The sequence below is a fragment of the Trifolium pratense genome, linkage group LG2 (assembly GCF_020283565.1).
Source record: "Trifolium pratense cultivar HEN17-A07 linkage group LG2, ARS_RC_1.1, whole genome shotgun sequence".
NCBI lineage: Eukaryota > Viridiplantae > Streptophyta > Magnoliopsida > Fabales > Fabaceae > Trifolium > Trifolium pratense.
The window spans coordinates 32,253,568-32,281,011 of NC_060060.1; the positions used below are offsets into that span (position 1 = coordinate 32,253,568).

Below are 27,444 nucleotides of genomic sequence, written 5' to 3' on the forward strand. Positions count from 1 at the left end.
ATCCTACTCGTTGTCATTCTTATCTACAACCCGAAGAACGAAGCTAACGTTGTCACTAATAATTACATACACCAAGCTTAGACTATTCATGCTACAGTACATTGTTACTCACTGACATTGTCATTCTGTATAATTTCTCAATGTATACACAAGTGAGAGACTAGTTTCCTATAATACTGAAAAAATTATTCTAATTTAATATTTCTGAGAGATTAAAGTTAGTCGATGCTATTTCATCTGGTCAAATAGAAATATTCGACTTTAGTTTGTTGATTTCTAAGTCATTATTAGTGTTGAATTCTAATTTTGAGATCAAGTTTGTAAAGAGACAAGCGAATATGACTGCTCATGTCTATATTTTATTAGTGTTGATTTCATTTTTAGTCTAGCATTGTTTCTGTATGTTAGTACGTGTATAAAATGTTAGTGGTATTATGAAGTGGTTGATTGATTTCATCAGGTTTACCCTGTGTGAAATTGTACTTCCTATTGAAGTATATAAGTGATAATATATGAGAAGTACATATTGGAATGTTTCAACATATATATTATTATTTATTTATAATAAAATAGCTCATGTCTCGATTTATTTTTTCAATAAGTCGCATGTCTCACTTCAATAGAATAATATACTAGATTTTAATCACTTGATTTGAGACAACAATAAACACCCAGATACAAAGTAGCATTTTAGAGAGTTTATGATTTTTAACCATGTCAAAAAGTCGTTAAGGTACCATTGATTTTTTTTTTATTATCTACTAAAAGGGTATTGTCAAGTTTGTGAATGTAATTTTTTAATAAAAAAAAATTTCATTTGTCCATGTTCTTTGTTCATTAGAAAAAATGAAATATGATGTCAATATTTTTTAAATGAGATTTTTGTTCAAATGAAATTAAACATTTCAAAAGAGATTGTAGATGATAATGAAGATCAAACGATAGGAAGATGAAATTATGTAAAAAAAAAAGAAAAATGAAATTATTCAAATGTGACTTATTAGTTGATAAAATAATATTTAAGGAAAAATTATTCAGTGTGACTTATTAAGCATTTTTTATTTGATAATTAGGAAAAAATTAATATTAAAATGTTTATTTTTGTAGTCACATTTGGGTCCGAACACTAATAATTACATACACCAAGCTTAGACTTTTCATGCTACAGTACATTGTTACTCACTTACACTGTCATTCTGTATAATTTCTCAGTGTATGCACAAGTGAGAGACTAGTTTCCTATAATACTGAAAAAATTATTCTAATTTAATAGTTTTGAGAGATTAAAGTTGGTTGATGCTATTTCATCTGGTCAAATAGAAATATTCGACTTTAGTGTGTTGATTTCTAAGTCATTATTAGTGTTGAATTCTAATTTTGAGGTCAAGTTTGTAAAGCAACAAACGAATATGGTTGCTCATGTCTTAGCACAAGTGGCATATTCTATGTTTGGTCGTCGTATTTTTGAGTCAATTATTCGTTGTATTGCATTGAGAACCATTTGATCAATGTTATGAATTAAGTTTTCTCTTGTAAAAAAAAAATTAAAAAAAAATAAAGTATTCATTGTAATATTAAACTTAAACGGCAAAAGCAATAAATTATTAGTTTAAATGCACTTTTAATCTCTCTATTTTTTTAAGAAAATGAAGTTTTGATCTTCTAATTTTAAAATTCAGCATTTTAGTCCCTTAGTTTTTTTTCCTTTTAAAATTCAGCATTTTAAAATTCAGCATTTCTGCAGTGTCCGTCCCCTTCAATGTCATATGACGTTTTCAATAATTTGGTGCATGAAAAGAAGCAAATGGTCCAAGTTGGGCAAGTGCGTTTCAGTGTGGCAATTAGTGCCGAATGTGGAGATTGACTAGATTTTCGTGAACTTTTTCTTCTTGCATTTGATGATTGGGATACAGGTGTGTCTGGATATTGAGACTCTGCATGCTCAAATAAAGAAGAAGAATGTTTCGTAGACCGCTCCTCCTAACTATAACTTGATCTCTTTGTCGAACCTATTGGCCAACATTTTGACACACCATTAATTTTGACTTGGTTTGGAGGTGGACACACCAACGTGGTCTCATGATACACAAACTGTCTGAATCGTTCTTTCATATGAATCTTCATGTCGTGGTCAGCAATGTTGAATCTGGCTTGTTAAGGACAATCAATTGTTACATTGGAAGAAAAAAAAGGTCTCTATTCTATTACCGGCGTGGTTCACATTTTAGTTTGAGAACACCCCCTATGTTCGCATTTTAGTTGGCGAACTACACCGGTAACAAAAAATTTAAAAAATCTTGTTTTCCTCATAAATTCTAATAAATTCATAACCACCAAATAACAGTCCAAAACAACAACATTAACAAAAAAAATGATTTTTTTTTATACCTGTAAATTAACTTATCATTATGGCAAGAGAGATAAATCGACATATTCTTCCTTGCATAAATCAACGGCATCAAATTTCAACTTCTTCCAATGACTGAATGTCAGCCAAACTAATTGGTTTACCTTCTTTAATCGTCTTGACAAGTGAACACACGCATGACAACTCCATTGTTGACATTAACAGACATGCACTTCAATTTATCAGTTACAACCGAATCCATTCGACCAACCTCATCCACTAAGTATTGCACTGCTTCTCTAGAAATATTTTTTTGTAATTCAGACCATAACTTCGTTCCCGTAAATCTATCATGTCTAAAAATAATGTTTTGTTGAAAGTCCTTTTGCAACTCAGTGCACATATTTGTGAGCATGTTATCCATCCGTTTCCAATTTTTGCAGATGTCACCCAAATTGTTCATCAATTGTTTTTCAAACAGGAATCGATGACTCCACCTTATTTGTGGTGGTATTACCAAGATGCATAATGCGGTCAGTCCATGCCCTCATAAATTTCTTCTTAACTGGTCCCAGTATTGTATCATCAACATATGCAACGAACTCGGGTCATTGTGCACATCATTCTTTGAATGTTCTTAGGAAAGAATTATATTTTTCATCTGATTGAGACTCCACTATATTTTCCCAAACTATTTTCACATATTTCCATACTTCGCTTCTTCTCACTTGTTTTTTCTTCCCAATTTTGTTTACTTTATAAATTTTGTCTTGACGTTCATTTGAATGTCGTACCGGCACAATAAAGCATTGCATTTGGGGAAAACAATGTCAACAGCCTTCATAAGAGCTTGGTCTTGGTCGGTGACAATGACCTTAAGATTATCTTGTCATCGCAATAAATTGCAGACGCTATTTAATGCCCAAAAAAAGTTATCTTCCTCATCCAACGTCAAAAAGGAAAATGTTGCAGCATAAGTCTTTCCAGTAAAAGTCAAACCAACAAATCCAAGCAACGGGAGTCGTATTTGTTTATCTTGTAAGTCGAATTCATGATAAGCACAGTGAAAAACGTATTAAAGAGCTTAACCGAATTTGAATAGGCCCATAAAATATCGCCTAGCATTTCAGTGCCGGAAAGAACTCCGGGGATAAACAAATACTTGTCTTTAACCAAACACCATCAAATGTTGCATCTCTGTTCTTGGACCCCGAATAGACTGCTTCAATATGTAACATGCATCGTAAATATGTTTGATGGTTGTAGCCGTCAACTGTCGTCTCTTCCTCAGTGTCGACATGATATTCCTTGGAAGCGTCATATTGTTTGTCATTTCACGGACCAGGTCCTTCTCATCTGGTCGAAGTTGTTCAACATATTTATGACCTTGGAAATTCCGAGTCCTCTCGTGATTGTATTCCCCGTTGACAACATTTAAACTTTATTGTCCGCTGCTCTACAGATAACTCTTTACTTTAAACGGAAAAGCCACACTTCAAGGTTGTCATGTCTTCTCGTTCCTTGTGAACATACTTCCTATATACACACCTCTTTGACATCCAAGTGTAACAAATCCTTTCTACCATTCTCCTCATTATCAGACTTTACAATCACAGTAACAAATCCTAATTTGTATGCTAAATCAAGAACCCATGAAATCATATGTTCGCGGTAATCAAACTTCATTTCCATTGTGAATTCGATGCGGAAATCAACCTTAGGTGGTTCGTCGGTTGGCTATGCATCAACATTACGTTGTTCTTCGACCTTGGTTTTGTTCGCCCAACTTAATATCAACCTTATGCCTATCCTCTTTGCTTGTATTTGTATCATCCATAACAATTCTTAAAATTCAAAAAAGAAAGAAAAAAAAAAACAAGAATTTCAGTCCCAAAGTGGTTCGCCAAACAGAGTGCAAACACTCCCATGGTAGTTCGCACACTAGGGTGCGAAATGTACCATGGTGGTTCGCTAAATAGGGTGCAAACACTCCCATGTGGTTCGTTAAACAGGGTGCAAACCCTCCCGTGGTGACTTAAACAAAATTCTTAAGAAATCGAATAAGGAATATTTCACAATTTCGCCTAAAACGAGCGTTTTTTTTAGGGTTTGGAGGGAAAAAAAGTTGGTGAAGCTATGTGCTATTCATGTCTGACGGTTCATGCATATATATAGACACCATTTGCTACGTAGAATGCAGACGTCTAGGAGATCACATTATGCATAGCGGACATTTTTTTTAAAATTCCCAAGGGAGATGACTACATTTTGAAGGTGACCTAACGCCCTACATGAGAATTGCTATGGGCGCGAAAAGAAGAAGTCTAATACAGTACAGTGTGCCTTTTCACGTGTGATAACTAAAATTCACTCATATGGCAACAAAAAGCATAAATAACACTTCTTTTATTTATTTACCTCGCTGATGAACTATGAATTACCGGGTCCCTTTCCCAAAAATCAGAGGGTTAATACAAAACAAAAACCATCTTTACAAATTTTGTAAGATTGATAATTGTTACTTATCTTATGGTAACTCGATTGTAATCTTGTCACACCAGTAAGGAATTTGATGAAATTGGAGAAGCACCGACCAGTCAAATAGTCAGTATCACCTTTGCAAGTACCCATAAAACTGCCCAATAACAAGTATTGAAGTACCCAACTTTTAACATATACTCCTCCAGTCTTTAATATAAAGAAAGAGTTCACTTTTTGGATAATGATATAGTCTAAATACATCAATCTTTTAATGTATCTAAAAAGTAAACTTTTTCTTATATTAAGGACTGAAATGAGTAATAAATTTTACGAAAATTCTCCAGGAGACAGTTAAATGTCCCATCTCTTCTTAACCCGAAACATCAAAACTGAAGATTTTATGTCATCCTGTGGCACTTGAAGCATGAATTGAACTTTCATCTTCATCGGAGCTGTTTTTGCTTTCCCGCCTTCATCTCCAACCTGAAGAATGAAGCTAAGAATTACAAACACCAAGCTTATACTTTTCAATCTACTCACTGTCATTCTGAATAATTTCTTAGTATACAAGTGAAAAATTATTCTAATTTAATAGTTTTGAGAGATTAAGTTAGTAGAGTTTTGAAATTACAACAAAATTCCAAGTAAAAAGCAGATAAACACAAAGTAGTCACCATAATGTTATATTGAAACAAACTCATTAGCTTAAATGCACTTTTGGTACTCTATTTTCAAAAAATAAATAAAGTTTCGATCCCCTAATTTTTAAAATCAGCTTTCTAGTCCCTTAGTTTTATTTTTCCTTGAGTTTTGGTCCCCACTCCATTTTGGAGTCAATTTCGCTGATGTGCCCTTGTCACTAATGACATGGCAACACCGGTGGAATGGTTTATTATACATGTTATTTATTACTAACTTTTTTAATTGAATAATATTTTTTTTAAATAATAAACATTTAACCCAAAAATATGTTCATCATCTTCATCAATAAATCCATTAATTTCCAAAACACTTTCAACAAAATAAATAAACTCACAGATCCAAATCATCTTAAATAAGGTGTTCTTGAAATTTATGGGTTTTATTGATTATTGATGATGAACATATTTTTGAGTTAATTAAATGTTTATTATTTTTTATAAAATAAAATATTATTCAATTAAAAAAAATCAGTAATGACATGAATAATAACTTTGTCAACTTATAGCTGAGTCTATTTGGGGGACCAAAACTCAGAAATTAAAACTAGAGGACCAAAATGCTGATTTTTAAAATAAAGGTGACCAAAACTTCATATATATTTTTTAAAATAGAGGGAGAAAAAATGCATCAAGCTTAAGTGATTTTACCTAGATAATATGCAATGGTTCAAAAAGAGTATATTAGTGATGCATCCTTTTTATATGCAGGAAGCAGTATCATGTTATGTCTAAAACTGTAAAACCCCAAAAAATAGGAGTTCAAAGTCAACAGACAGTTGTAAATTGTAATGTATGGCTTCAATTAGGAATGCAATGAAATACAAAATTGTGAAATGAGACACATACCCAAAGGGATGCCCAGCCAAGACGAACATCTGAATCATAACCAGCTTTAAATTTGAAATCTTCACCGTAGGTATGCTTGTAGACAGCACTCCAATAGTTGGAATCACAATTGTACCAGTAACTAACCAAAAACCATTTTAAGAGCCATGTCAGCAAGGAGACAAGCATATAATTTTACACTAATGTTATTGGAACAACTTTTTGGACAACTCTCTCATACAGTCATTATATTTTTACTCTCTCTCTCTCCTCCTCTCACTTTATGGTTTTTGTTGCAAAAGAAGAAGAAGAAAATATAAAGTTGTCCCATAAAGTTGTTCCAATAACACTACTCATAATTTTAAGGGTCTTGTTAACAAATATACTCTAAGACCATCCGATAAGTAACTATAAATGTGTTACATTAAATGCTTTCAACTAGTTAGAAAAGTAAGTGGACCCTTGAGAAAATTCCTTCCCCCCACTTTGCAAAGAAAACGCCAAAATAAGGGCTTCAGACATTGTCTTTGGCCAAATTACCTTGTTTTTGAATTTGGTGCATTTCAAACTTTTTTATCAGAGATAAAGACTCAATTTGGGAAAACAATTCGAATTTTGCAAAGTGACAATGCCAAAGAATATTTTTCCACATCATTTAACTCCTTATTGGCTTCTCATGATATCATACATCAGTCTAGTTGTTCACACACACCACAACATAAAGGTATCGCTGAGCGGAAACATCCCTCAGACCTTATCGATCATTTTGTGCCTTCAAATTTTTGGGGTGACCATGTTCTAACTGCTTGTTATTTGATCAATTACATGTCACCGTCGGTATTGAATAATGAGATTCCACATTCTCTCTTGTTTCCTAAGGACTCTCTATATTGTGTCCCTCTCTGAGAGTTTGGCTACACTTGTTTTGTTCATCATCTTTCATCGGTCATGATAAATTGTCTGCACAAGTTATTAAGTGTGTTTTTGGGGTATTCCATAGTTCAAAAAAGGTATCAGTGTTATTGTCCATCTACATATTGTTTTGTCTCTGCAGATGTTACCTTATTTGAGAATATGCCTTTCTTTGCAACACCAGATGCATTAGAGTCAATAACATATGTTATGCATTGAAGCATTTGTCTCTACTCACAGACCTCCACGGTCGCAAATTGGTCCCCCGAGTTTCAATGTTATGGTATTACCTACTCCCTCTAGTCCTAATTATTAAAAAAAAATTGCTTTTTAGATTGATTAAATGATTGATGTATCTAGTCTATCAATCATTCAATGAATCTAAAAAACAAACTTTTTCTTGTAATCAGGACTGAATTAAATGATTGGAGTACGAGCGTAAATGTGTTCGACTTCCAGATACCGCTCCTAGCTGATCAATCAAAGGGGGCCATATCCTAACCCAAGCGGATATAGAAGGTTAGTTGGGAAACTGAATTATCTCACTATGACAAGACCAGATATCTCGTTTGTTATTAGTGTAATAGTGTTGTGAGTAAATTTCTAAATTCACCTTGTGATAGCCATTGGAATATTGTAGTTTGAAGGTATACTAAAGGGTCACCTCGAAATGGACTTGTTTATTTAGACCGAGGTCATACCGATATTGTTGGATAATCAGATGCAGTTTGGGCAAGTGATGTGAATGATGAAAGGTCTACTTCCGTTTGTTGTGTTTTGATTGGAGGAAACTTAATTTCATGGAAAAGTAAACATGTGGATTTTAGAATAGATTTTCTATTTTCCCACTTTCTGCTTTCCCATCTAACCAAACATGTGGAGAGAGATCTCAATTTTCATTTCTCTTTGTTATCTTTTTTATTTCTTTCATTAAAACAATAGAAAAATCACTCACTTTCTTACTATTTTTTCTCTTCCATTTGCTTTCTTGTAATATTCTTTTCTTCAACAAGAGAATTGTTAGAGAAAATGTTAAAAGCAGAGAAAGGGCACAACTGCACAAGGCATGAAAAACAAAATTGTGTAGAGTGGTTTTGGATGGGACTGGCTGTTCCTAAGGCTGTATTTTCTTTCTTCTCTATGCTGTTTGTATTTCAAGAAATCCAGAATGCTCTTCAGTAAGCAGCTAGTCTGAGTACTCTCCACTTTCGTTATCAGTAAATTAAATTTAGTTCGTATCAGATTTGAACCAAAGCGTCGCCACCACTTGACAAAACAATTTTCACATCAAATTTCAAAATCACTCAACTAATGATGATATTTTTAGATAGATCACAGATTATTGCACGTAAAAAAAAAGGGGGGGATTAAGATGGTGTTCTTAAGGTAAGTTCTAACCTTAACTTGTCAGAAAGACCAAACCTACGCTTGAAAGCAAATGACAAAGCATTTGAAGGGAGTGAAAGTGTTGGAAGAAATGACATTTCGTCGTCCTGCATTTATTTGAAACATTCAACACTAATCTCATGCGAGGGTCAAACAAAAAGGCCATGAGGAAGACCATAGTGTCAAAAAAAAAAAAATTGGGAATACGAGAGAAATGAGCAATAATATACTGAACACATTAATACTACTACTACCAACAACAACAAAGTACCTTGTAGCGGTATCTTAACTTCAATTCTTCATCATTGTAATGGGCAGTGCAGACACCCTTCAAAAATTGACCTTTAAGAATCCCACTCACTGACAACAAATTCTTGACTTGTTCGTCCTCCTCCTCCTCTTTCTCTTGCAATGAAACTTCACCTAGAGGAAATCTGAAGGTTGCTTTTGGCTGCAAAATGAGGGCATGGAATTAAAACTTATGGAAATGATCATGGAGGCAAAGAAAATGAACGTCCAAAGCAACACACCAGTCCAGCGGATGGAAGTGCTGTTGATAGTTGAAGTGTATATCCAGGATCAGCGACATTTGCAACCATTGTAACCTCTCCTTGTTGAGCCTTATTAGGTCAAGAAAGTCAGAATATATATATAATAAAAAATAGAGCAACATGCGGAGATATGATATGAGTGACATGACTGACCTTGACATCATGGACACCTGTGAGTTTCAATCTGGGACCAACGTCAATGGAACTCTTAATGAGAGCACTATGGTCTTCAAGGTCGTAGTGGAGGCTAAGGTGCTTGGATACAAAACTGATCTGAGGTTCGGAGACATCACCTTTACTGTTATTATGGAAAGATAACTTGAACTTGGCAAGGCTGTCCAAAATCTTACAAGAAATTTTGTGGAAGAAGACTGCGCTTTCACTGTCAAACTCGGTGGTAATTCTGAGGGCAGGCCTACTTGGAAATGAGAAGATGGGCCGATTATGAATATGATTAGTTGACGACAGAGGATCAACCACCGGGGAGGATTGCACCGTGTAATTAGGGTTTCCTGTTGTTGAATCCATCTCCAACGTCCACTCACTGTCTTATCTCACTCTACTCTTACTCTGCAACACTAAAATTGAAATCATCAATCACCTCGCAACGGCCCCTTAATTTCAGAGAAAAAACACAGCACCCCTAAAAAATAACTTCAAAACAAAATTCTCAACAGCAACCATGGCAAGAAACTAGCTTCAAAACATCATAATACTTCATATCTACAGCCTAAACAGACCAAATATTCCAAATTAAACCTACATAATCAAATTAAACCAAAATAAATTTCAATTTTTTTGGGAATTTATCTCGAGAATTTAAAGCCCTAAAAAATCCACACCTCAAATCTCTCCACCCAACAAAACAATTGACTCTACAAAATCCAAACATGCAAACTTTGAAACGTGAAACGGTGGAAACTTACAGATTCAGAGCTTCGGAAGAGAAAGAACAGAGCTTCTATCTCTCTGTCACTGACAGTAACAAAGCGAGAAGTGTCGTCGGGGATATTTCCGACAATTTATGAGTCGGATTTATTTATTTTAATTAATTTAACAAGTGAGTTGGATTTTAATTTTTAAATGTTTATTACTTTGCCACTTTTTAAATGTTTATTAAAAGGCCTTCAATGGATAAACAAATTAAATTGCTATTGTGCAAAATTGCAAGACTTTTCTTGGAAATCACAACTACAAAGTTGTATTTACCGGACGTAAAATAAATAGGAGTGTTCATACTCTAACAAAACATATTTATCTCACGCTTCACGCATTATTTTTTATGTAATTTTAAGTTGTATTACTCCTATTATTATGAATGAAATGATTTAAGTTTGGTTTTTAACATAGTTGAGAATGGAATCCACCTCTAACTCTAACATATTATTTAAACTTTTTATTATTAGACCATTTGAGTAAGTTTAGTTATCACTATGAAAATTTGGGATTTAAATTATTAACAATTGAGATTTCTAAGTTTAATTAGTTCAATATGAATTTCAATAAAAACACGAAATACAAATTTAAATAATTGATATATAAAATTAATATGATAATATTTTAATAACTTATAAGTGGGATTTTTTTGCCACTCTTTTTTTTTTGGTTCAGTTTTTTGCCACTCTTTTTTTTTTTTTTGAAGCATTTTTTGCCACTCTTTTATCCATTAGCAACATTTAAAAATATATTGTAAAAAAAAACATTTTAAAAATATTTTTGACAAAAAAACATTTAAAAATATAATAATGGTTCTTTCACTCCAATTTTTTATTTTTTTTTACATTTGAACCAAATTAATATTATTCTTCATTAACAAATATTTATTAGTATGTACCAAAAAAAAAACAAATATTTACCATTTTTTAAAAAATTATGGTGTTTTTTTAAATATTTTTATCAGTGATAATATTTGTGTTGTGAGCTATCACCGCCAAAGTTAACCGATCGATATGACTTATAATATTTTAAAAAAAGACAATTATTAATCGATATATTTGATGAGTGTGCAATTCATATCATATTTTTCAAAGTATCTTGAAGGGGATTCGCTGGTTATCTCATTTGCATTCGGTTTGTATAAACTGGTGGGGACGAATCGAACCTAAAGCTTAGTATGTTCACACACGCTTTGGAATTTATGTGCAACCATTAAACATTACGTTGTTCTTTTTCATCTTATTTTTGTTCATGTATTTGCAGCAGAGCAGACCCCAATAAATGTTTTCACAATCTTTAAGTTCGATTTATGATTATTTGTGGATAAATTAATGGATGCAATTTGGAGATTTTTCACTTTGAGAGATATTAACTTCAAGAGATAAGTATCAATACCCTTTCTTTCATAAGTTTGAACATTGTGATTATACATGGTTAAATGCAAATTAAATATTAAGAGTTATAATTTCATGCATGTATAATATGTTTTGGTTTTACTTTTTGCGTAGAACAAGTAAATTTCTAATTAGTTGTTCTAATACATTATACTGATCTTTATCATTAGGAATTTGATACTCATTAGACAATCCAAAGATGATTTTTATGTTCAGAACTGTATCATTAATGAACATATAATAAATCTCGTCAGAACATGGCGTGCATGTATATATAAACGTTTGGGCTTTCGTGTACAATATTAAGTTACTCATTTACATACCTTTTGAAATCAAATTTGTTTAATGTGTGTATGTTGCGGCAGCCAATATCATATTAGGAATTTGTTTCTAAAATTCTTTTGTTGTTTAAGAAATTTTGGTACGCAAGGAATATGTGTATATAAAAGTTCAGTTTAAGAAGAATCACATTGGTTGGTTGGAACCGAACACCTAGCCTTTTTCAGAGATATAATTTAGGTGTTGGTTTTAACATGAACACATATATTTAGAGATTTACTTTTGTCATCTTATCAGTTTTTTGCACGTCCTACAATTTTCTCGTTTTATCCTTTCGCTATTTAAGCAGTGAAAGTTATAAAAATGATAATTTTGGGGGTAAAGGAGGGGGGGTCCGCTACCTAAGTAGCAGACAGAGATATTTTGGTAAATTCGTAGGATACGTGAGAAAATGAGTATGATGACAAAAGTAAATACTTATGATTATGGTGAAAGGTACACAAGTAATTTATCTTGACTTATAATATGGATGATTTATGTGAATTTTGACAAGTATGAATAAGTTTGGTTTATGAGACATGCATGTGTTTATGTTATCTTATCTTATTTTAACATAGAAGTAGTGTATATGACTTGTCATAAATATGCATATTTTAGTGATATTATTGTTTTGTGCAAAAAGTTATTAAATTTAGAATTGATGATCTCATAATACTATATGTGTATTGATTATATGAAAGCTAAAGTTATTGTTAATTTCTTGTTTAATAATTATCTTGATATTAGAAATAATTTTGGTATGTTTTGAATTATTATAAGTTGGTAATTGTTCATGGAAGAAATTAAGTTATATAAAATGTTAATGATTTTGAATCATTATTTATTTTTCTATTGTGACGATTATTTGAAATTACCATAAAACATATTTATACATAAAATTTGATTTCGACATTTAAAATTATATTTATGATGATACATAGTTATGTGATAACCAATATGAAAAGGTTCCTTTTAATAAAATTGAAATGATTTTAGAAGTCAAAAATTTATTTTTTCAAGACAAATAATTATTCAAAGTAACATTAACATGTGCCCTAAGGCACATGTTAGTACGACCCAATAAATATTTAATGCATTGAATGTATGGTATCTTGGATACATTTAAGAGGAAGTAAACTTTCAAATTGAGATGATTATTAAATGGAAAATGTTAACATGTGCATCAAAGGTACATGTTAAAGAAGTAAAAGTAGAAATAATATATTGAAATTTGTGCATTTAACTTTTTAAACATTAAATTTTTTTCTAACATTAAATGTAATTTTCTATATTTAGAATCTTAACATGTGCCCTTGGTGCACATGTTAACATGACCCTTATTAAATATGTAATATCAAGAGAAGAACGACATAAAGTCTGTGCATATGACACAATGACAATCAAATGACAAAGTGTTAATAATGTATAAAGAATATTCAAAGTGCCTAAAAAACATAGCTATGTGGTTGATTGGACATTCAAAGTTATAAAAGTTGGAAAATCTTGCAATTATTTGACGAAATGATTGACAAGGATATGATGTTTTCGGATAAAATGGTTAGGTCATTGAAGATGTCATTAGGGATGTGATACAAGCCCATATATAATTAATCATCAATGGTGAAAACTCATCTCACACTTGAATAACATCAAGTCTTAGTTCAATGATGAAAGTACATTATAAGAGTGATTGAAGTACTTGACAATAATAAATACATCCCAAGGGATAAAAGTACTTGGACCATAAGAGAATAAAGTGGTAGGATGAAGTTTTCCTCTTAATAGACATATATGTGCTTAAATGCATAATTACGGGTGTACATTTATGATATAGTTTACCTGTATGAGAATGAAGTGGGGCCGCTTCATAGATTTCAAGGCTTGATTCTTAAATTCTCTTGAAAAGGATATAAGACACAATGTCTTAACAAATGTGTCATATTTATAATTCGATCAATGATACTGAGATATTATGTGTAGGTTATGCACACTTGTTATGATGAATAATCGGTTCAAAGCGTGTCTATCAATCTATTCAGGGATGAGTGGAAACTTAACTTACTAAGTAATGATTCAAATTGTAAGATATCTTTATCTGAAATCATGAGATTTTCAGAATAATGAATTTAGATATTTTTGAAAATGGTGGGGAATTGTGAGAGAATTTCCAAAATACTTGAAAGGATGCAATGATTAGTTTTAAATAAAGTGTCTTTTGATTTAGTCTTGGAACCTTTTAATGACAAGAGTGAATCATGACATTGTTTCATATAATCCCTTTCTTGTAAATAAATTTATGGAGTAGCGTCAAAAATAAATAAATTATGGAGTGTGTGGCAAGGGCACCCAATTCTTGTAATTCTTGTCTTCTTTAATCCCTTTCCCTTATTTTAGCAAATGAAACACACCATAAAACAATATCAAAGGCTGTTATTATGAAACACTCAAACAAATAACACAAAGGCAGTGAATTGTATTGACTTTAAACACTCATCTATAAACATCACTAATTCTAAAAAAAATACTACAATTATTGCTAGGACAAGAAAAGAAGTGTAGTATTTAATACTATTTAGGAAGTTCTCTTTGTTTTTTTGTTCAATGTTCATCATAGAAGGGCGGTTTTAAGTCATTTTTGGTTTAGAATCATCCCTCTACACCTTTTTTTTTCCATATAAATAAGTGATTTTTCACGTATATCAAGTTTTTTTTTGTGATTTCGGCGTCTAAGTGCGGCGTTGTGTTGGCCGTCGTCTTGTGCGACACTATTTGATTTCTCGTATTGTTGCGGTGTTCGCTTATTCCTATTGAAAAGTCAACTTCAGTCAATTGCAGATTCAATCAATGATTTGAACATCAACGTTGCATATCCGAAAGCATGGATATTCCGGTCACTTTAACTTTATCATATTATTTGTAGTAGGCAATGTGCCGTTGTATGCTAGTAACTTGAATGTTGCGAGTTTGTTAACAGAATCATTCTTTTACTTTAAAAAAAAAAAAACTATTTAGGAAGTTAACATATTTTTTTAAACTAAAACTCAAGTAGAAAGAGTAATATCAGTAAACCTTATTAGGAAAGCAGGCTTCCATTGGTAGAGATATTTTCGACTTTGAAACAGCAAAACAATAAGATAAATATGACAGTCTAACTAACTTGTACCGAGACTTGTAAAACAACAAATATTTTGCATATATGCTATTGACATTTCCCTCCGATGTAGGCATTTTTTTTGTTTGAATTCCAAAGTCATCAATCACATAAGTGAAACTACTAAATCTTAATCTATTCTATGCAGTTAGCTTACTTGATTTCTTCTTGCACTGTTGGATTTTGAGTCATTTCGAACCGGCTTTGCTGAGAAGCAATGACGCACATGGATCTTCTGACTGTGAGTTTGGACGGAGGAACTGCCTTGAACATGAACAACCAGAATCACTTCCTTGTCTCTGGTGTCTTCACTTGACCGGTTTTGTGGTATCCCATCTACTGATTCTTCAGAGGCATGCAGATCTTCATGACGTACTGAAACCTCTACAGTTTGCTCGGGTTTAATTATACCGATGGATGGAGAAACCTAATTTAAGACATTTTAAAATTGGCATCAGTACGTGTAGGTAAAATCCTAGAAGTTTAGATAAATTATGAATCCTAAAACCCATCTCCCTTCACTAAATAAGAAAAACCCCTTGATCTGTGCTCCTCCTTCCCATTGTCAACCGGCATATCACATTTACAAGATGAGAAGAAAAATGGCTATTTACCTATGAATTCTTGTCAAAGAACTTGGCATATATTGAGCCTAAAACTGGTAAACTTAATTTTAACAGTCACAAAAAAGGATCTATAATAAAAAAATCCTATTTTATTTGAAAAGGTGTATATAAATACAAAATTGATCTCAAACAAAAAAATGATACATACTATCTGAATAAGGATGAAGCAGACACTGAATTTACAAAGGACATAAAACTATTCTCAGAACTTTTAACAAATAGTAGGTCATTTTCGTTTTAACATTCAGAAAAAGCATCCTAGTTTAACAATCCTATATTATTCACATCAATAGTTATAATGTAAAATTGAATAGGTTAAAAATCATGCATTCTGTGATAGTAATACAATGTAAGGCACTATCTATTTTGAAAATTGTTGACTTCATTTTAAAAGAATAAGATAAGCCACCAAAACTTTGCACATGCAGTAAGATTTGCATCTAACTAATATTTCTTGGAAACCCTCAAAATTAAAACAAATAACATGAGTATTAAATTAAGTAAAGGTACAGTACCTCAAGCCATCTAGGAAAGCCAAAGGCACCTCTTGGGATATAAGCAGGCGCTTCTCCGTCATTTTTTACTACAGACTGGCCATCACAGGTGATCTTGTATACAGCCTTATCCTTTGTACTTCTGTTTGTAATAAGCAACAACGAAGCCTCCTGGTTTTCAAGGACCATATTGTCAGGGCTGACATTGCATTCTGGAACATAACGTGATTCTTCAAGCATAGATCTGATTTTCTCATTTGATGTCATAATGTCCCCGAATTCTTTTCTCCTGATTGATCTATCAGCATGAGAAATTTTCACATTGAACTTACATCGAACAGGTTTGTGATCGCTATCAGTCACATCCATGCAAGCATCATACCTGTTAAATGGTTTCAATGATAACAAATTGTACCTAATATAGTAAAGAAAAAGAAAATAAAAACCTATTTTGACCATGCAACATACTGTAAAATTGACGACACAACAGGGCAGTCTAAATTGCAATCAGAAACTGCAGCTGGCCGAGTATCACGATATATTATTCTGTCACACCAAGCAGGAATTCGCTTTTTCTCCCCAGAATCATACCCTGCAAGAATGTATGGAAGTTACCCAATTGTCATGTTTCTTATGCAAAATACTAGTCACTTTAACCAAGAAACAATCTGTTAAATCCATATTGACAGAAGGCAAAATTGAAACTGTCATATTCATTGTGTTGCCAATTTTTAATACATTTTGATACTGAGGAACCATATTCAAATCAACATGTAACAAATGGGAACCACTAGTCTTGACAATGCCCATATATTTACCTCCTAAACCTGCTTGGTGCCTCTCAAACTTATACGTTGGAGGAAATTTGATTATTGCCTCCCGCATTCCCTGGAAAACTTTTCCAGCTTTCATCTCCGCCCTGAGCTGGTCCTTTTCTCTAAGCCAATCAAAGCATCTTTGAGAAACAAAGTCCCTGGCTTCATCATATGATATACCAAAAAGGCGGTAGTTGAAATCACCAAAAAATACCACCATGTCTGCATCAGATAACTCAGGTTTTGCTTCTTCAGAGCTGACACCCATAGCCTATGATACAATGAAGACGATGTAACTGTTTGGTAATCAAATTGATGGAGAGGCAAGGAGATTGTCAAAAGCTGTAAGCAACTAAGGATGGACTCACATTTGTACCACGAAGCATATGGGCAGAAGTAGAGACACCTGCTGTAACAGACAGGACGAATGGCAAGCCACAAGAGTAAAGTAGCCAAAATAAATATGTGGAGAAGGCAAGAGAGCAAGACAAGAACAGGTATGGTACCATACCAGCTGCAGTATTAAGTAGATTGGATGATCGGCTGAAAACCATATTCCGATAAATGTGATCAAAATCGGCATTTCGCCGATTAACAGCTTCCAAATGTGCAGCCAAGTGACAATTCACAAAGCACATTATCCTATCGTAGACTCTGATTCTCAAACCCACTCCTCCCTGTTTGATCAATTTTTGCCATGTAAGTGTTCATTTCAATGAAGAGGAAAAAAGTTCATAATTAAAGAAGTTTATCAATGCATTTTTTTTGTATTTTTATCTCAACCTAGAGTAAGGACAAATAACATCAACATGACTATTACTATATCAATAAAGTAGGTTAAATTTAGCCCAAAAAGGGAAGGGAAAAAATCATCCAAATTATACTTGCATACAAACAAATACTTTTTTAAAGCACTACAAAGGGAGGTAATTATTATTGCAATAACAAAGATTTAAGAAAAACTGCACAAACATTCCATCCAGCATTGTGGAATAAACAGAAAAAGCAATATGTGTTTGTCATTGTTATTAAAATTGGGCCAGACCTGTCGATTGAATCACGAACCGTTTAGTCCAAAATAAACTAGCTGATTTTATAACAGTGAGAACTGGTTGAACCAGTTCAAAATCAGACCAAAACTAGCTGAAAACTGGTGAAGAACCAATTTGGACCGGTCAGTTTCTATTTTTAATTTTTTGGTATTTTCTATTTAATTATGATTTTTAGGCCAAATAAAACTACAATGCCAAATTACAAAGATCTATAGATGTGAACTATTATAATTATTATTTATACAACTATAAATGTTTACAAGACTTAAAATACAACTATTGCATGTTAATTTAAATTTTGACTTGACTTGTTTTCCTTACATTCTGTGTTTAACTTATCATTAGATATACTGTATAATGTTGCAAATATATTTAAATATTACCAGTTGAATTATTGACGTTCATTGGAAGAAAGGGCTGGAGTGATAATGACTGAGAATATTTAACAGGCAAGTACTGGATTTCAATGGCAGAATTAGAGCACTATGTTTTCATCAAACAAATATCAAGAAGTCAGGGAAATTGAAACAAACCTTGTTACCGATTGCCCGTCCAAAACCACATGGGACTGCTCCAGCATCAATATCCCCAACATGTTTTCTAAGATTCTTTCGTACCCTAATTGAGGAACATCAACTCATAATATAAGCATGGAAACATTATCAAAGATAGAAATGCAGAGTACATTATAGGTAGAACTAAGAAGCCTTTCCATAAAGAAGAGAATAGAAGCAGGAGGTTTATCACACCAGTTGGTTTACACTCACTCACCAAAGAGATATAAGCAAGCCAGCAAGCTGCCTAGAACCCATACGCTCAAAAGCTTTTCCTTCTTCCAAGGCCTTTCCTATTGTATCCAGCCACCACTGCCCCATTGCACTTCCTTCTAGACCTACCTACAATTGTGATATAAGCAGTAAATGCATGGGTAGAATATACACACTACACAAGATTCTTACTGAGATTTACACATAGTTTTCAATTATCATAAGAAAGGAACAGAGACGGTAAAATTGTTATTGGCTACAGCTGCAACCACTTGGACAGTAGCAGTATACAGTGCTATCTTTAATGAGAATGCTAAGATAAACAAACATATTACTAGACCAAATTCCTTCTTATGATTTCAACTTCAACAAAACTGTTTTACAATCAAAATCTGCAAACATAATATGGCACGGTTATAGGGTATAAGCACAAGGGAAAATATACAACACTCTAAATTTTACCTCATCTTAAAATGGCCAGCATAAATATTTTAAACCGGTGAGAGTCTGAGAGGTCCTTAAACTTTTTGAACCTGCCTACAGACGATTTTGTCCACCAACTGAACAAAATCATTCGTCACATGATCTGCACGTGTTCATAAGTATACACGGCAATCTTTCATTTATCTAAATAATTTTCAAAATTAAAGAATGTATTTTCTTTTTAATTTCTATCGACGAGAAGACAAGACAAGACAAGTTGAAGATACAGAAGATTTTCTTATTTTCATGTAACTATAAATATGCATCAAATATCAACTTGTTTACTGAACATACACAAGAGCAATGCATGCCTTTTCCAAACAATACAGCTTTAGTTGCGGAGTAAAGAGTAGAAATATATCATAGTTAGGGACATGCAGACAAACATTGGAACCACCGTTTCGAATAAGTAGAAGTAAACAGAGTATGGGGAATGTAAGTTTAGCAAGAGAGGCACAAGTCTTAGCTTAGGGGTGAAGATTGGAGAACATGCAATACCACAAGTCTGACATTTCAAGTGCCTTGAATTCATCATACGAAATAACGGTAGAGGTAGATGACCATGGGATAGTAGATGGAATGAAATGAGTTATAATTTATTTCTTCCAATTTACCTCTTATTTTTAAAACATTATTATGTAAAACAATTGTTTGGTTGCTGCAAGATTATTAACCTTCCAATCCTGTTGGTGAATCCACATATTTTGGGCAGTATGGAAAATAGCTCTACCAAGTGATTGCTTACTTACAGAAACAAACTTTTCCTCCCACCATTCTCCATCAGGGATAAATCAGGTAAATGGCTATTTATCAGGTGCACATTAATCATAGAGGAACCATAGACTTAAACAAACAAACAAACAAACAAACAGACATAAACCTTGTGTACAATAAGAGTAAGGATTAATTTAGTTTGACATAAATAAATAAATAAGGGAAACGAATTTGTGATGATAAAATGAGATAACACAGGTCAATAAATTAATCAGAATATAAGAAATAAGTACAAGTCTAAACCATGTTTCCAAGACAAAATCGTCCATCAATAAGGTAGTTTAACATATAAAGCAAAGAAGGCTTTACAAAATATTTAATGTCCAAATGCATAATTAAGAATGTGAGTAAAGTCTTACAGTTTCTTTTGCCGCCGACAGTGCAAGAAAACCAGCACCCATGTCCACTTCTTGCAAACCAACCACAACAATGCCAACATCTGATACAACAGACCCCAACCACGACAAAAGTGCATCTTGAGAAGCTCTACCTTGACCAACATTCCATGTGCCAATCAAAATTCTGATACTGTGTCGTCTTGTATAAGTAAGTTCCTTTGCGGCTAGCTCTGATCTTATTATGTTGTCAATGGGACCTGGAGATGCAATATTCCATCCGCGTATGCCACCGTGAGTTGCCAAGCTATAAACAGAACCATTGCCAACAGCCAATTTAAGCACAGGACTATTATGAGCAACCCACCCTGCAATTATATTGCCTTCTAAGTCCAGTATTTGGATAATACCGCTCACATAGCCTACATATATCCGTGTTCCAAAAGTGCAGAAGCATTGGACGGCACAAGGGTGGCGATTAAAATCCTGCAAACGGGTTCCACTGCCATCCCATTGCACAAGTAAGCCATTTGTGCATCCACTCCAAATTATCCCATCGTTTGTTTGCACAAGGGCTTCTGTTCTTTTAGTATCATCAACGAATGCTCCAGCTCCCTTGGTTGCAACTCGACGGACAGCATCTGCAGCTCCCATGATTGCATTACGTGACCTCTGCAGAAAGCTAGTACTCTGGGACTTGTCCTTTTTTGAGTTGGAAACGGACTTTACCTTCACTTCGTCTTCTACTGCTTGATCCTGCTGCACTGATGACATGTCAACTCGATTTTCTGCCTGACCATCAATGTTAAATACTTTCAAAAGGTCCTTTGTGCGAGCATCCCTATAAAATGATGCATTCCAAGTTGTTATTCAAATTAATTCGAAGTCAATGCGAGTAGAATGAAACACAAACACTACAGTAGTAACAGCAATGAGTTGATGCAACAGAATGGAGATGCAATTATTAGCACATAAAAAACTGAAACAATATAAGAGAACAGGAAGAAACATACTAACCAGAGTGAAAAGGATTGAGGGCTAGCACACCAGACGCGAGCTCTAATATGATCAGACAGAAAACACTTAACCTCTTGAGAAGATATACTGCAGACACCATTGACGGTGACCTGAGCTCTGAGGTCAATGAATGATCTCTCAACAAGTAAGGCTGCCATGTGCCTTTCTTCTGGAGAAAGGGAAAGAGATTTTTCAACTGATTCCCATGGCCAGATCTTAATAACACCACCGTCAGAACCTGACCAGAGATCGCCATAGCAACTTATGACCATGGCAAGAACGGGACCTCTATGTGCCTGCCAAGAAAGACCTTCCTTAAAAGGGGTAGAAAATTGTTGATCCATTTTCCAAGACCTAATCTTGCCATCCTTATGGCCGCTCCAGATCAACCTATTACCATTGTCGACGGTGAGACATAATGTAGGAGAGGTATCATTAGATTCATAAAAAGGGGCGGCATCTTCGTCTCCCCTTCTAACCCTTCCACCAAGACCGCAGCCGTGTTCGTAGGCATTTTTAAACTCCCACACCCTAACACCACATTCCTGTCCAGACCACAACTGTGTTTCGGTACATGCAATGTTTCTGAGAAATTTACCAACCTGAGTCTCCCTCAAAGGATGAGGCCTTAACTCAAGGCATGTGGGTCTACCGGGATGAACGGCAGCTCTAATGGGAGCCTTAAAGACACCAGTACCGCCACCACTGCCAATAAATTCTTGAAGTGGCTGAAACTGTGACAAATCATCAGAAATTCCGCCACCACCTTCCATGTATTCATCGGCAGCAGAAGGATTTGAATGTGGGAAAAAGTCGTCATCAGAATCAGACTCCTCATAGAAAGACTCAATGATGTTGTTGGATATACGGCTGTCGTCGAGACTGTGCTTGCGGACTTGATGGTGGCGTTTGTGAGTGGATGGGCCACGTAGCTGTTGGCTATAAGAATGGGCTTTCCGGTGAGGTGGAACGGAGCTCAAACCGGCCAACGACTCCTTCTCATCGTCTTCAATACGGTCATCTCCCATCATGATAGTTTTCTTCGGTAATTATTATTATTATTATTATTATTATTATTATTGTGTTTATTGAAAAAAATAGAGAAAGAGAAACTGAAAAATAGAATTAGCATTAGCAGAAAGAAAGATGAATGAAGAAAGAATGAATGATGGAAAGAAAGGGTCTATCAACAGAGACCGGGAAGTAAGGCGTGGCATACTGCAACCTTACGGACAGGATTAGTTTCCTTTTTCTTCTTCTTCTTCTTCTTATTTTTATGTATTATTATTACAAATAATTATTATTTCAAACTTTGTGGGTAACCGTTTATTTCGGATCCTTCTTCTCAGTTTACCACTCACCTTACTTTGAGATCTTCTCACCTTATTTATTTATGTGATGAATTGAATTTGTGAAAAATCCTTTGCTGTATCCACCCACTCACCCACTCACTCACTCACTCACTGTTTTCACTGTGTCTTGCTACTGCCACAATTAGCGCCAAAACTGCAAGCACAATCCCGCCGTGTTTGTTTGTCCTGCCTTTTTTAATTGCTTCTTAAAAGGGTAAGAAGAAGGGTCAACATTTTGTTTAAAAAAAAACAGATTCTAAAATAAAATAAAACAAATTGTCAAAAATAAAAAAACTAAAATCACCAAACAATTTTAACTTAAGTTCAAAGTAACTTTCATGATAAAAAAAGTTGGACTAATTAAACACTACTTTCCCATGCTTCTTTTATTTTTTAAAGTAAAAAAAAATACTCTATTTTTGAGGAGATCTTTTATCGGCCTATTGATTCTATTCGTGACATTCTTGATTTGGTTCGAGTCATTGATATGGGCGATCATCTGCACCTAAGAGGAGGGTCGATACATTTTGAGACTGTCTCCGTTGACTAGAAGAAACCATAAGGAGGTTGCATTAAACTTAATTGTGACGAAGCTTATAAGAAGTCATTGGACCTTGTAGGTAATATGGGGGGCCTTATTTGAGACTTTGACGATCAATGGCTAGCAGGTTATGCTCGAAAGATCGGAACATGTGATGCTCTTCAAGCTGAAATGTGGAGAATGCATGAGAGATTAAAGATAGCTAGACGCCATAGTTTTCGCATCTTTTTGTGGAAAGTGACTCCCAATTTCTAGTGGACATGGTTACAAATAATTGTAAGACTAATGGGGCTACTCTTGATTAGTTAGCTTCATTCATATAGTCTAACAAAGAATTTATTTCAAAGTCTTATTCCTAGAAATGTTCGTTTAATTTCGTAGTTTTTGTCTTTGAACTTTGCCCTCTTTTTGTATAAAAAAAATCAATAACTCAAATATGGAAAATTAATAAACCATTACTATTTATATTTAGCCAAAATAGTTATATGTCTATGACATATAGATCAAACAATTGGCCTAATGATTCATCAAAATTAAAAATTTGCCTAATGAGTCATCAAACATTTCTTAATAATAACAAAGTACAAACAATTCGGTGAATCACAATGATATTTCCTAAGTACATGCATATTTTTTTTTGTCAAGTAGACTGATGACTAGAAATCTCATTCTTAAAATGGATATGTGGGAGTTCGGAATTCAAACCATAGTCTTTATATATATATATATATATATATATATATATATATATATATATATATATATATATATATATATATATAGTGCAATATTCCTATCAATCGAGCTAACCTTTGTTTATGGGTAATGTAAGATGAAATGATAATTGTCGCACATTTTATAAGAAGGTTTAACACACTTAGTTTAAATAACGTAATATAAATATGTTTTACTCATACACGAATTTATATTTCATTATTTTATCACAACACAAATATCAATGTATTAGCTAATATAATAATAATTTTTTATTATTTTTTTAACAGATAAATTATTTAGAGTCATGATACAAAAAGGCTAATTTTACATTAAAAATAACATTTTTTTTATATTATATAAAATATTGACTACACAATTTTTGATAAAATTTGACTATATTGAGTTTGCTTAACTAGTTAGCAATTTTCATTATTATTTAATTGTTAAAACATTATTCTATCATATTAGAGTGGATTTTATATTTAGTGAATATAAACTAACACAAATGTTATTTAAACACAATTTTCAAACAAAAATACAACAAAGTTACGGGGTTTTTACTTTTTTTTTAATATTATTTGCTTGTATTGGTATCCGTGTTATGAGTAAAAAAGTTGATGATGTTGTATTTTTGTGTGGTCTACTTGATGTCAAAATAAGAAACTCATACACTAAATGGTTTCATGATTGTGAGAGGATATTGTAACAAAGGAAATTGGGTAGTGACGTGGCTAAACTGAAGACAGGAGTTTACAACTTGAAAAGAAGAAATAACAACAATACAATACAATACAAGATTGATGATTTGGTTTGGTGGTTCATGTGCCCTGCCATGAATACGATGAGGGGTGTTGGCGTGTTTCCTTGTAATGTTGTGAGAGTGAGAAGACAGTGTTCAAGAATTCATCATCATTCTTCTTCTTTTCACAATAATAATAATGGGAGAACAATGAGGAAATGCTTTGTGGTGCGAAACAGTAGCAGCAAATTAGATGATGGTGATGATGATGCAGAAGCAGATGTAATTGTGATTGGGAGTGGTATTGGTGGACTGAGTTGTGCAGCAATGTTAGCAAGATATGAACAAGATGTTGTCCTTTTGGAAAGTCACGACGTTGCAGGAGGTGCTGCTCATTCTTTTGATGTCAAAGGCTATAAGTTTGATTCAGGTCCATCATTATTCTCTGGTTTGCAGTCAAGAGGTCCTCAGGCTAACCCTCTTGCTCAAGTTCTTGATGCATTGGGAGAGTCTGTTCCATGCGCTACTTATGATTCATGGATGGTCTATGTACCTGAGGCTGATTTCTTGTCCCGCATTGGCCCTACTGAGTTTTTAAAGGACCTTCAAAACTATGCCGGTCCTGAAGCTGTTCGAGAATGGCAAAAGCTTTTAGTCAGTACTAGTACTTTTCCTTTCTCTCTTACTACCTCCTGCTAATTAGTCTAGGTATATAATGTAATAATATTGTTACCTATGTATCTATCTATATGTGCTTCCACAGGATGCTGTACTTCCCATGTCTACAGCTGCAATGGCTCTTCCCCCTCTATCTGTTCGAGGAGATTTCGGTGTTCTTTACACAGCTGCTGCTAGATATGCGCCTTCTCTTTTCAACACCTTTTTCCAAATGGGTCCTCAGGCTGCTCTTCGATCCACACAGCTTCTCTCACCTTTCTCCCAAATACTTGACTCTTTGGAACTCAAACACCCTTTTATACGCAATTGGATTGATCTACTCTCTTTCTTGCTTGCTGGGGTCAAATCCGATAGTATACTCTCTGCAGAGATGGTACTATATATATATATATTTCACACATTTCAAATCATCATTACCATGATTAATTCTTGAGCAACCCTGTTCTTATGATCTAACCAGTAGCTTGTCAATTTAAATTTTTTTTATTATAAATGAGGATTATATTATTTATGACCATAATAACAAGTTTCTCTCTTCTCATTTTTCATACAAATAGATTATTAACAGCATGCATAGCACATAAATCTCTAAAGGGATTTTTGTTAACTTAACAGACAGTAGAAGATTGATTGATCAATTTCATTTTTAAAAAAATCTCCTAAAAGTAGCAGTAAAATAGAATAAAAATTTAATGAAAGAGTGCTGGTTGAAGCATTAGGGAAACATTGTTGCTAATATTGCATTGACGACAAAACAATTGTTCCCACTTCCCCCAGGTTTACATGTTTGCAGAATGGTACAAACCAGGTGGCTGTCTTGAGTACCCCCTTGATGGAGCTGCAGGTATTGTTGATGCTCTCGTACGAGGACTAAAGAAATTTGGTGGACGGATTTATCTTCAAAGTCACGTGGAAAAGATTGTTGTCGAAAATGAAAGAGCCATTGGAGTGAAGCTGAGAAGTGGTCAAGTGAGTGCAGCAGTATATTAATTTTGAATATGAATATTGATGAGAAAATGTGAAAAGATGAATTTTATGTTCAAATTATGCATGCTGCAGTTTATACGTGCTAAGAAGGCTGTTGTGAGCAATGCATCAATGTGGGATACTTTAAAATTGCTACCTCAAGAAGTTATTTCAAAATCTTACTCAGATAGGATTAACACAACTCGTCAGTGTGAATCATTCATGCATCTCCATTTGGGATTTGATGCTGAGGTGAGGTTTTGGTGACTGCTTTTATTTATTTACTTATATATTTCAGTTGGCATATGTTTGAAGTATTCAAGATTGAGTGAGCAGGGTATACGCAGTGATCTGGGAATTCATCATATAGTTGTAAATGATTGGGAAAGAGGAGTTGATGCAGATCAGAATGTTGTGTTGATATCAGTGCCTAGTGTACTTAGTCCTAATCTGGCACCTATTGGGAAACATGTGTTACATGCTTATCTACCAGGAACCGAACCATTTGAGTTGTGGGAAGGACTTGATCGTAGGAGTTCTGAATACAAAAATCTTAAAGATCAAAGATCAGAGGTGTGTATATGAAATTGAACGAATGAAGACGAAATTTGAGTTGTGTTTTTAATTATTAATGATTATTAATTAATTATTGCAAACAACAAATTTATAGATAATGTGGAGAGCAGTGGAGAGAGCAGTGGGAACAGGTTTCAGCAGGGAAAAATGTGAAGTGAAATTAGTTGGAAGTCCACTCACACATCAAAGATTTCTTCGGAGGAACAGAGGAACATATGGACCAGCTATGCAAGCTGGTAAAGATACCTTTCCCGGACATTCAACCCCAATCCCACACCTTTATTGTTGTGGTGACTCCACTTTTCCTGGCATTGGAGTCCCTGCTGTTGCTGCCAGTGGCGCAATTGTAGCTAATTCACTAGTTTCAGTGTCTCAGCATTCCCAGCTGCTCGATGCAATTGGAATTTGAAATAATTCTACAGATTTTATCTACCAAGCAGTAGCCTTACCAAACTCAATTTTATATACTTTTCACTTCATTTTAGACTTATCACCATACCACATGTCAAT

The 27,444-nt window shown here is 33.8% G+C and overlaps 3 protein-coding genes across 6 annotated transcripts; 1 reads left to right on the plus strand and 2 right to left on the minus strand.

Annotated features, from left to right (window-relative positions):
* Window positions 1-4,723: 4,723 nt before the first annotated feature.
* Window positions 4,724-10,303, minus strand: LOC123910520 (outer envelope pore protein 37, chloroplastic-like). Of its 2 annotated transcripts, none has more exons than XM_045961656.1 (7): window positions 10,130-10,303; window positions 9,357-9,773; window positions 9,183-9,272; window positions 8,924-9,103; window positions 8,665-8,759; window positions 6,376-6,496; window positions 4,724-5,311 (listed from the first exon to the last, which is right to left on the minus strand). In XM_045961656.1, exons 2-7 carry the CDS (start codon window positions 9,729-9,731, stop codon window positions 5,180-5,182), a joined length of 993 nt encoding a protein of 330 aa, XP_045817612.1. In that variant the 5' UTR covers window positions 9,732-9,773; window positions 10,130-10,303; the 3' UTR covers window positions 4,724-5,179. The 2 variants fall into 2 exon arrangements, with proteins under 2 accessions (XP_045817612.1, XP_045817611.1); XM_045961655.1 differs by having other exon boundaries at window positions 9,357-9,781; window positions 10,130-10,266.
* A 4,511-nt stretch (window positions 10,304-14,814) lies between these two features.
* On the minus strand, window positions 14,815-22,665 carry LOC123910521 (type I inositol polyphosphate 5-phosphatase 12-like). 3 transcript variants are annotated; one of them, XM_045961658.1, is made up of 10 exons: window positions 21,366-22,399; window positions 20,373-21,189; window positions 18,761-18,885; window positions 18,523-18,607; window positions 17,449-17,614; window positions 17,306-17,346; window positions 16,941-17,208; window positions 16,591-16,714; window positions 16,144-16,504; window positions 14,815-15,429 (listed from the first exon to the last, which is right to left on the minus strand). In XM_045961658.1, the coding sequence occupies exons 1-10, from the start codon at window positions 22,394-22,396 to the stop codon at window positions 15,151-15,153; spliced, it is 3,297 nt and encodes a 1,098-aa protein (XP_045817614.1). In that variant the 5' UTR covers window positions 22,397-22,399; the 3' UTR covers window positions 14,815-15,150. The 3 variants fall into 3 exon arrangements, with proteins under 3 accessions (XP_045817614.1, XP_045817615.1, XP_045817613.1); XM_045961659.1 differs by having other exon boundaries at window positions 14,912-15,429; window positions 17,306-17,343; window positions 21,366-22,665; XM_045961657.1 differs by having other exon boundaries at window positions 14,927-15,429; window positions 17,306-17,614; window positions 21,366-22,425.
* A 2,004-nt stretch (window positions 22,666-24,669) lies between these two features.
* LOC123910524 (prolycopene isomerase, chloroplastic-like) lies at window positions 24,670-27,430 on the plus strand. The gene is made up of 6 exons (XM_045961664.1): window positions 24,670-25,368; window positions 25,478-25,765; window positions 26,170-26,361; window positions 26,452-26,610; window positions 26,695-26,931; window positions 27,029-27,430. The coding sequence occupies exons 1-6, from the start codon at window positions 24,796-24,798 to the stop codon at window positions 27,341-27,343; spliced, it is 1,764 nt and encodes a 587-aa protein (XP_045817620.1). The 5' UTR covers window positions 24,670-24,795; the 3' UTR covers window positions 27,344-27,430.
* Window positions 27,431-27,444: the final 14 nt, after the last annotated feature.

Excerpts from the sequence above, each read along its gene's own strand:
- LOC123910520 (XM_045961656.1), bottom strand. The coding sequence starts at position 9,731 with ATGGATTCAACAACAGGAAACCCTAATTACACGGTGCAATCCTCCCCG. Across the intron at positions 8,760-8,923 it reads AGTTAAGATACCGCTACAAG|GACGACGAAATGTCATTTCT; the intron begins GTACTTTGTTGT and ends AAATAAATGCAG. Across the intron at positions 5,312-6,375 it reads TTGGCTGGGCATCCCTTTGG|GTTGGAGATGAAGGCGGGAA; the intron begins GTATGTGTCTCA and ends TTCATTCTTCAG.
- LOC123910524 (XM_045961664.1), top strand. The coding sequence starts at position 24,796 with ATGTGCCCTGCCATGAATACGATGAGGGGTGTTGGCGTGTTTCCTTGT. Across the intron at positions 25,369-25,477 it reads GAGAATGGCAAAAGCTTTTA|GATGCTGTACTTCCCATGTC; the intron begins GTCAGTACTAGT and ends GTGCTTCCACAG. Across the intron at positions 26,362-26,451 it reads TGAAGCTGAGAAGTGGTCAA|TTTATACGTGCTAAGAAGGC; the intron begins GTGAGTGCAGCA and ends TGCATGCTGCAG.
- LOC123910521 (XM_045961657.1), bottom strand. The coding sequence starts at position 22,396 with ATGATGGGAGATGACCGTATTGAAGACGATGAGAAGGAGTCGTTGGCC. Across the intron at positions 18,608-18,760 it reads GGCTTGCTTATATCTCTTTG|GGTACGAAAGAATCTTAGAA; the intron begins GTGAGTGAGTGT and ends TTCCTCAATTAG. Across the intron at positions 17,209-17,305 it reads ATATGCTTCGTGGTACAAAT|GCTATGGGTGTCAGCTCTGA; the intron begins GTGAGTCCATCC and ends ATTGTATCATAG.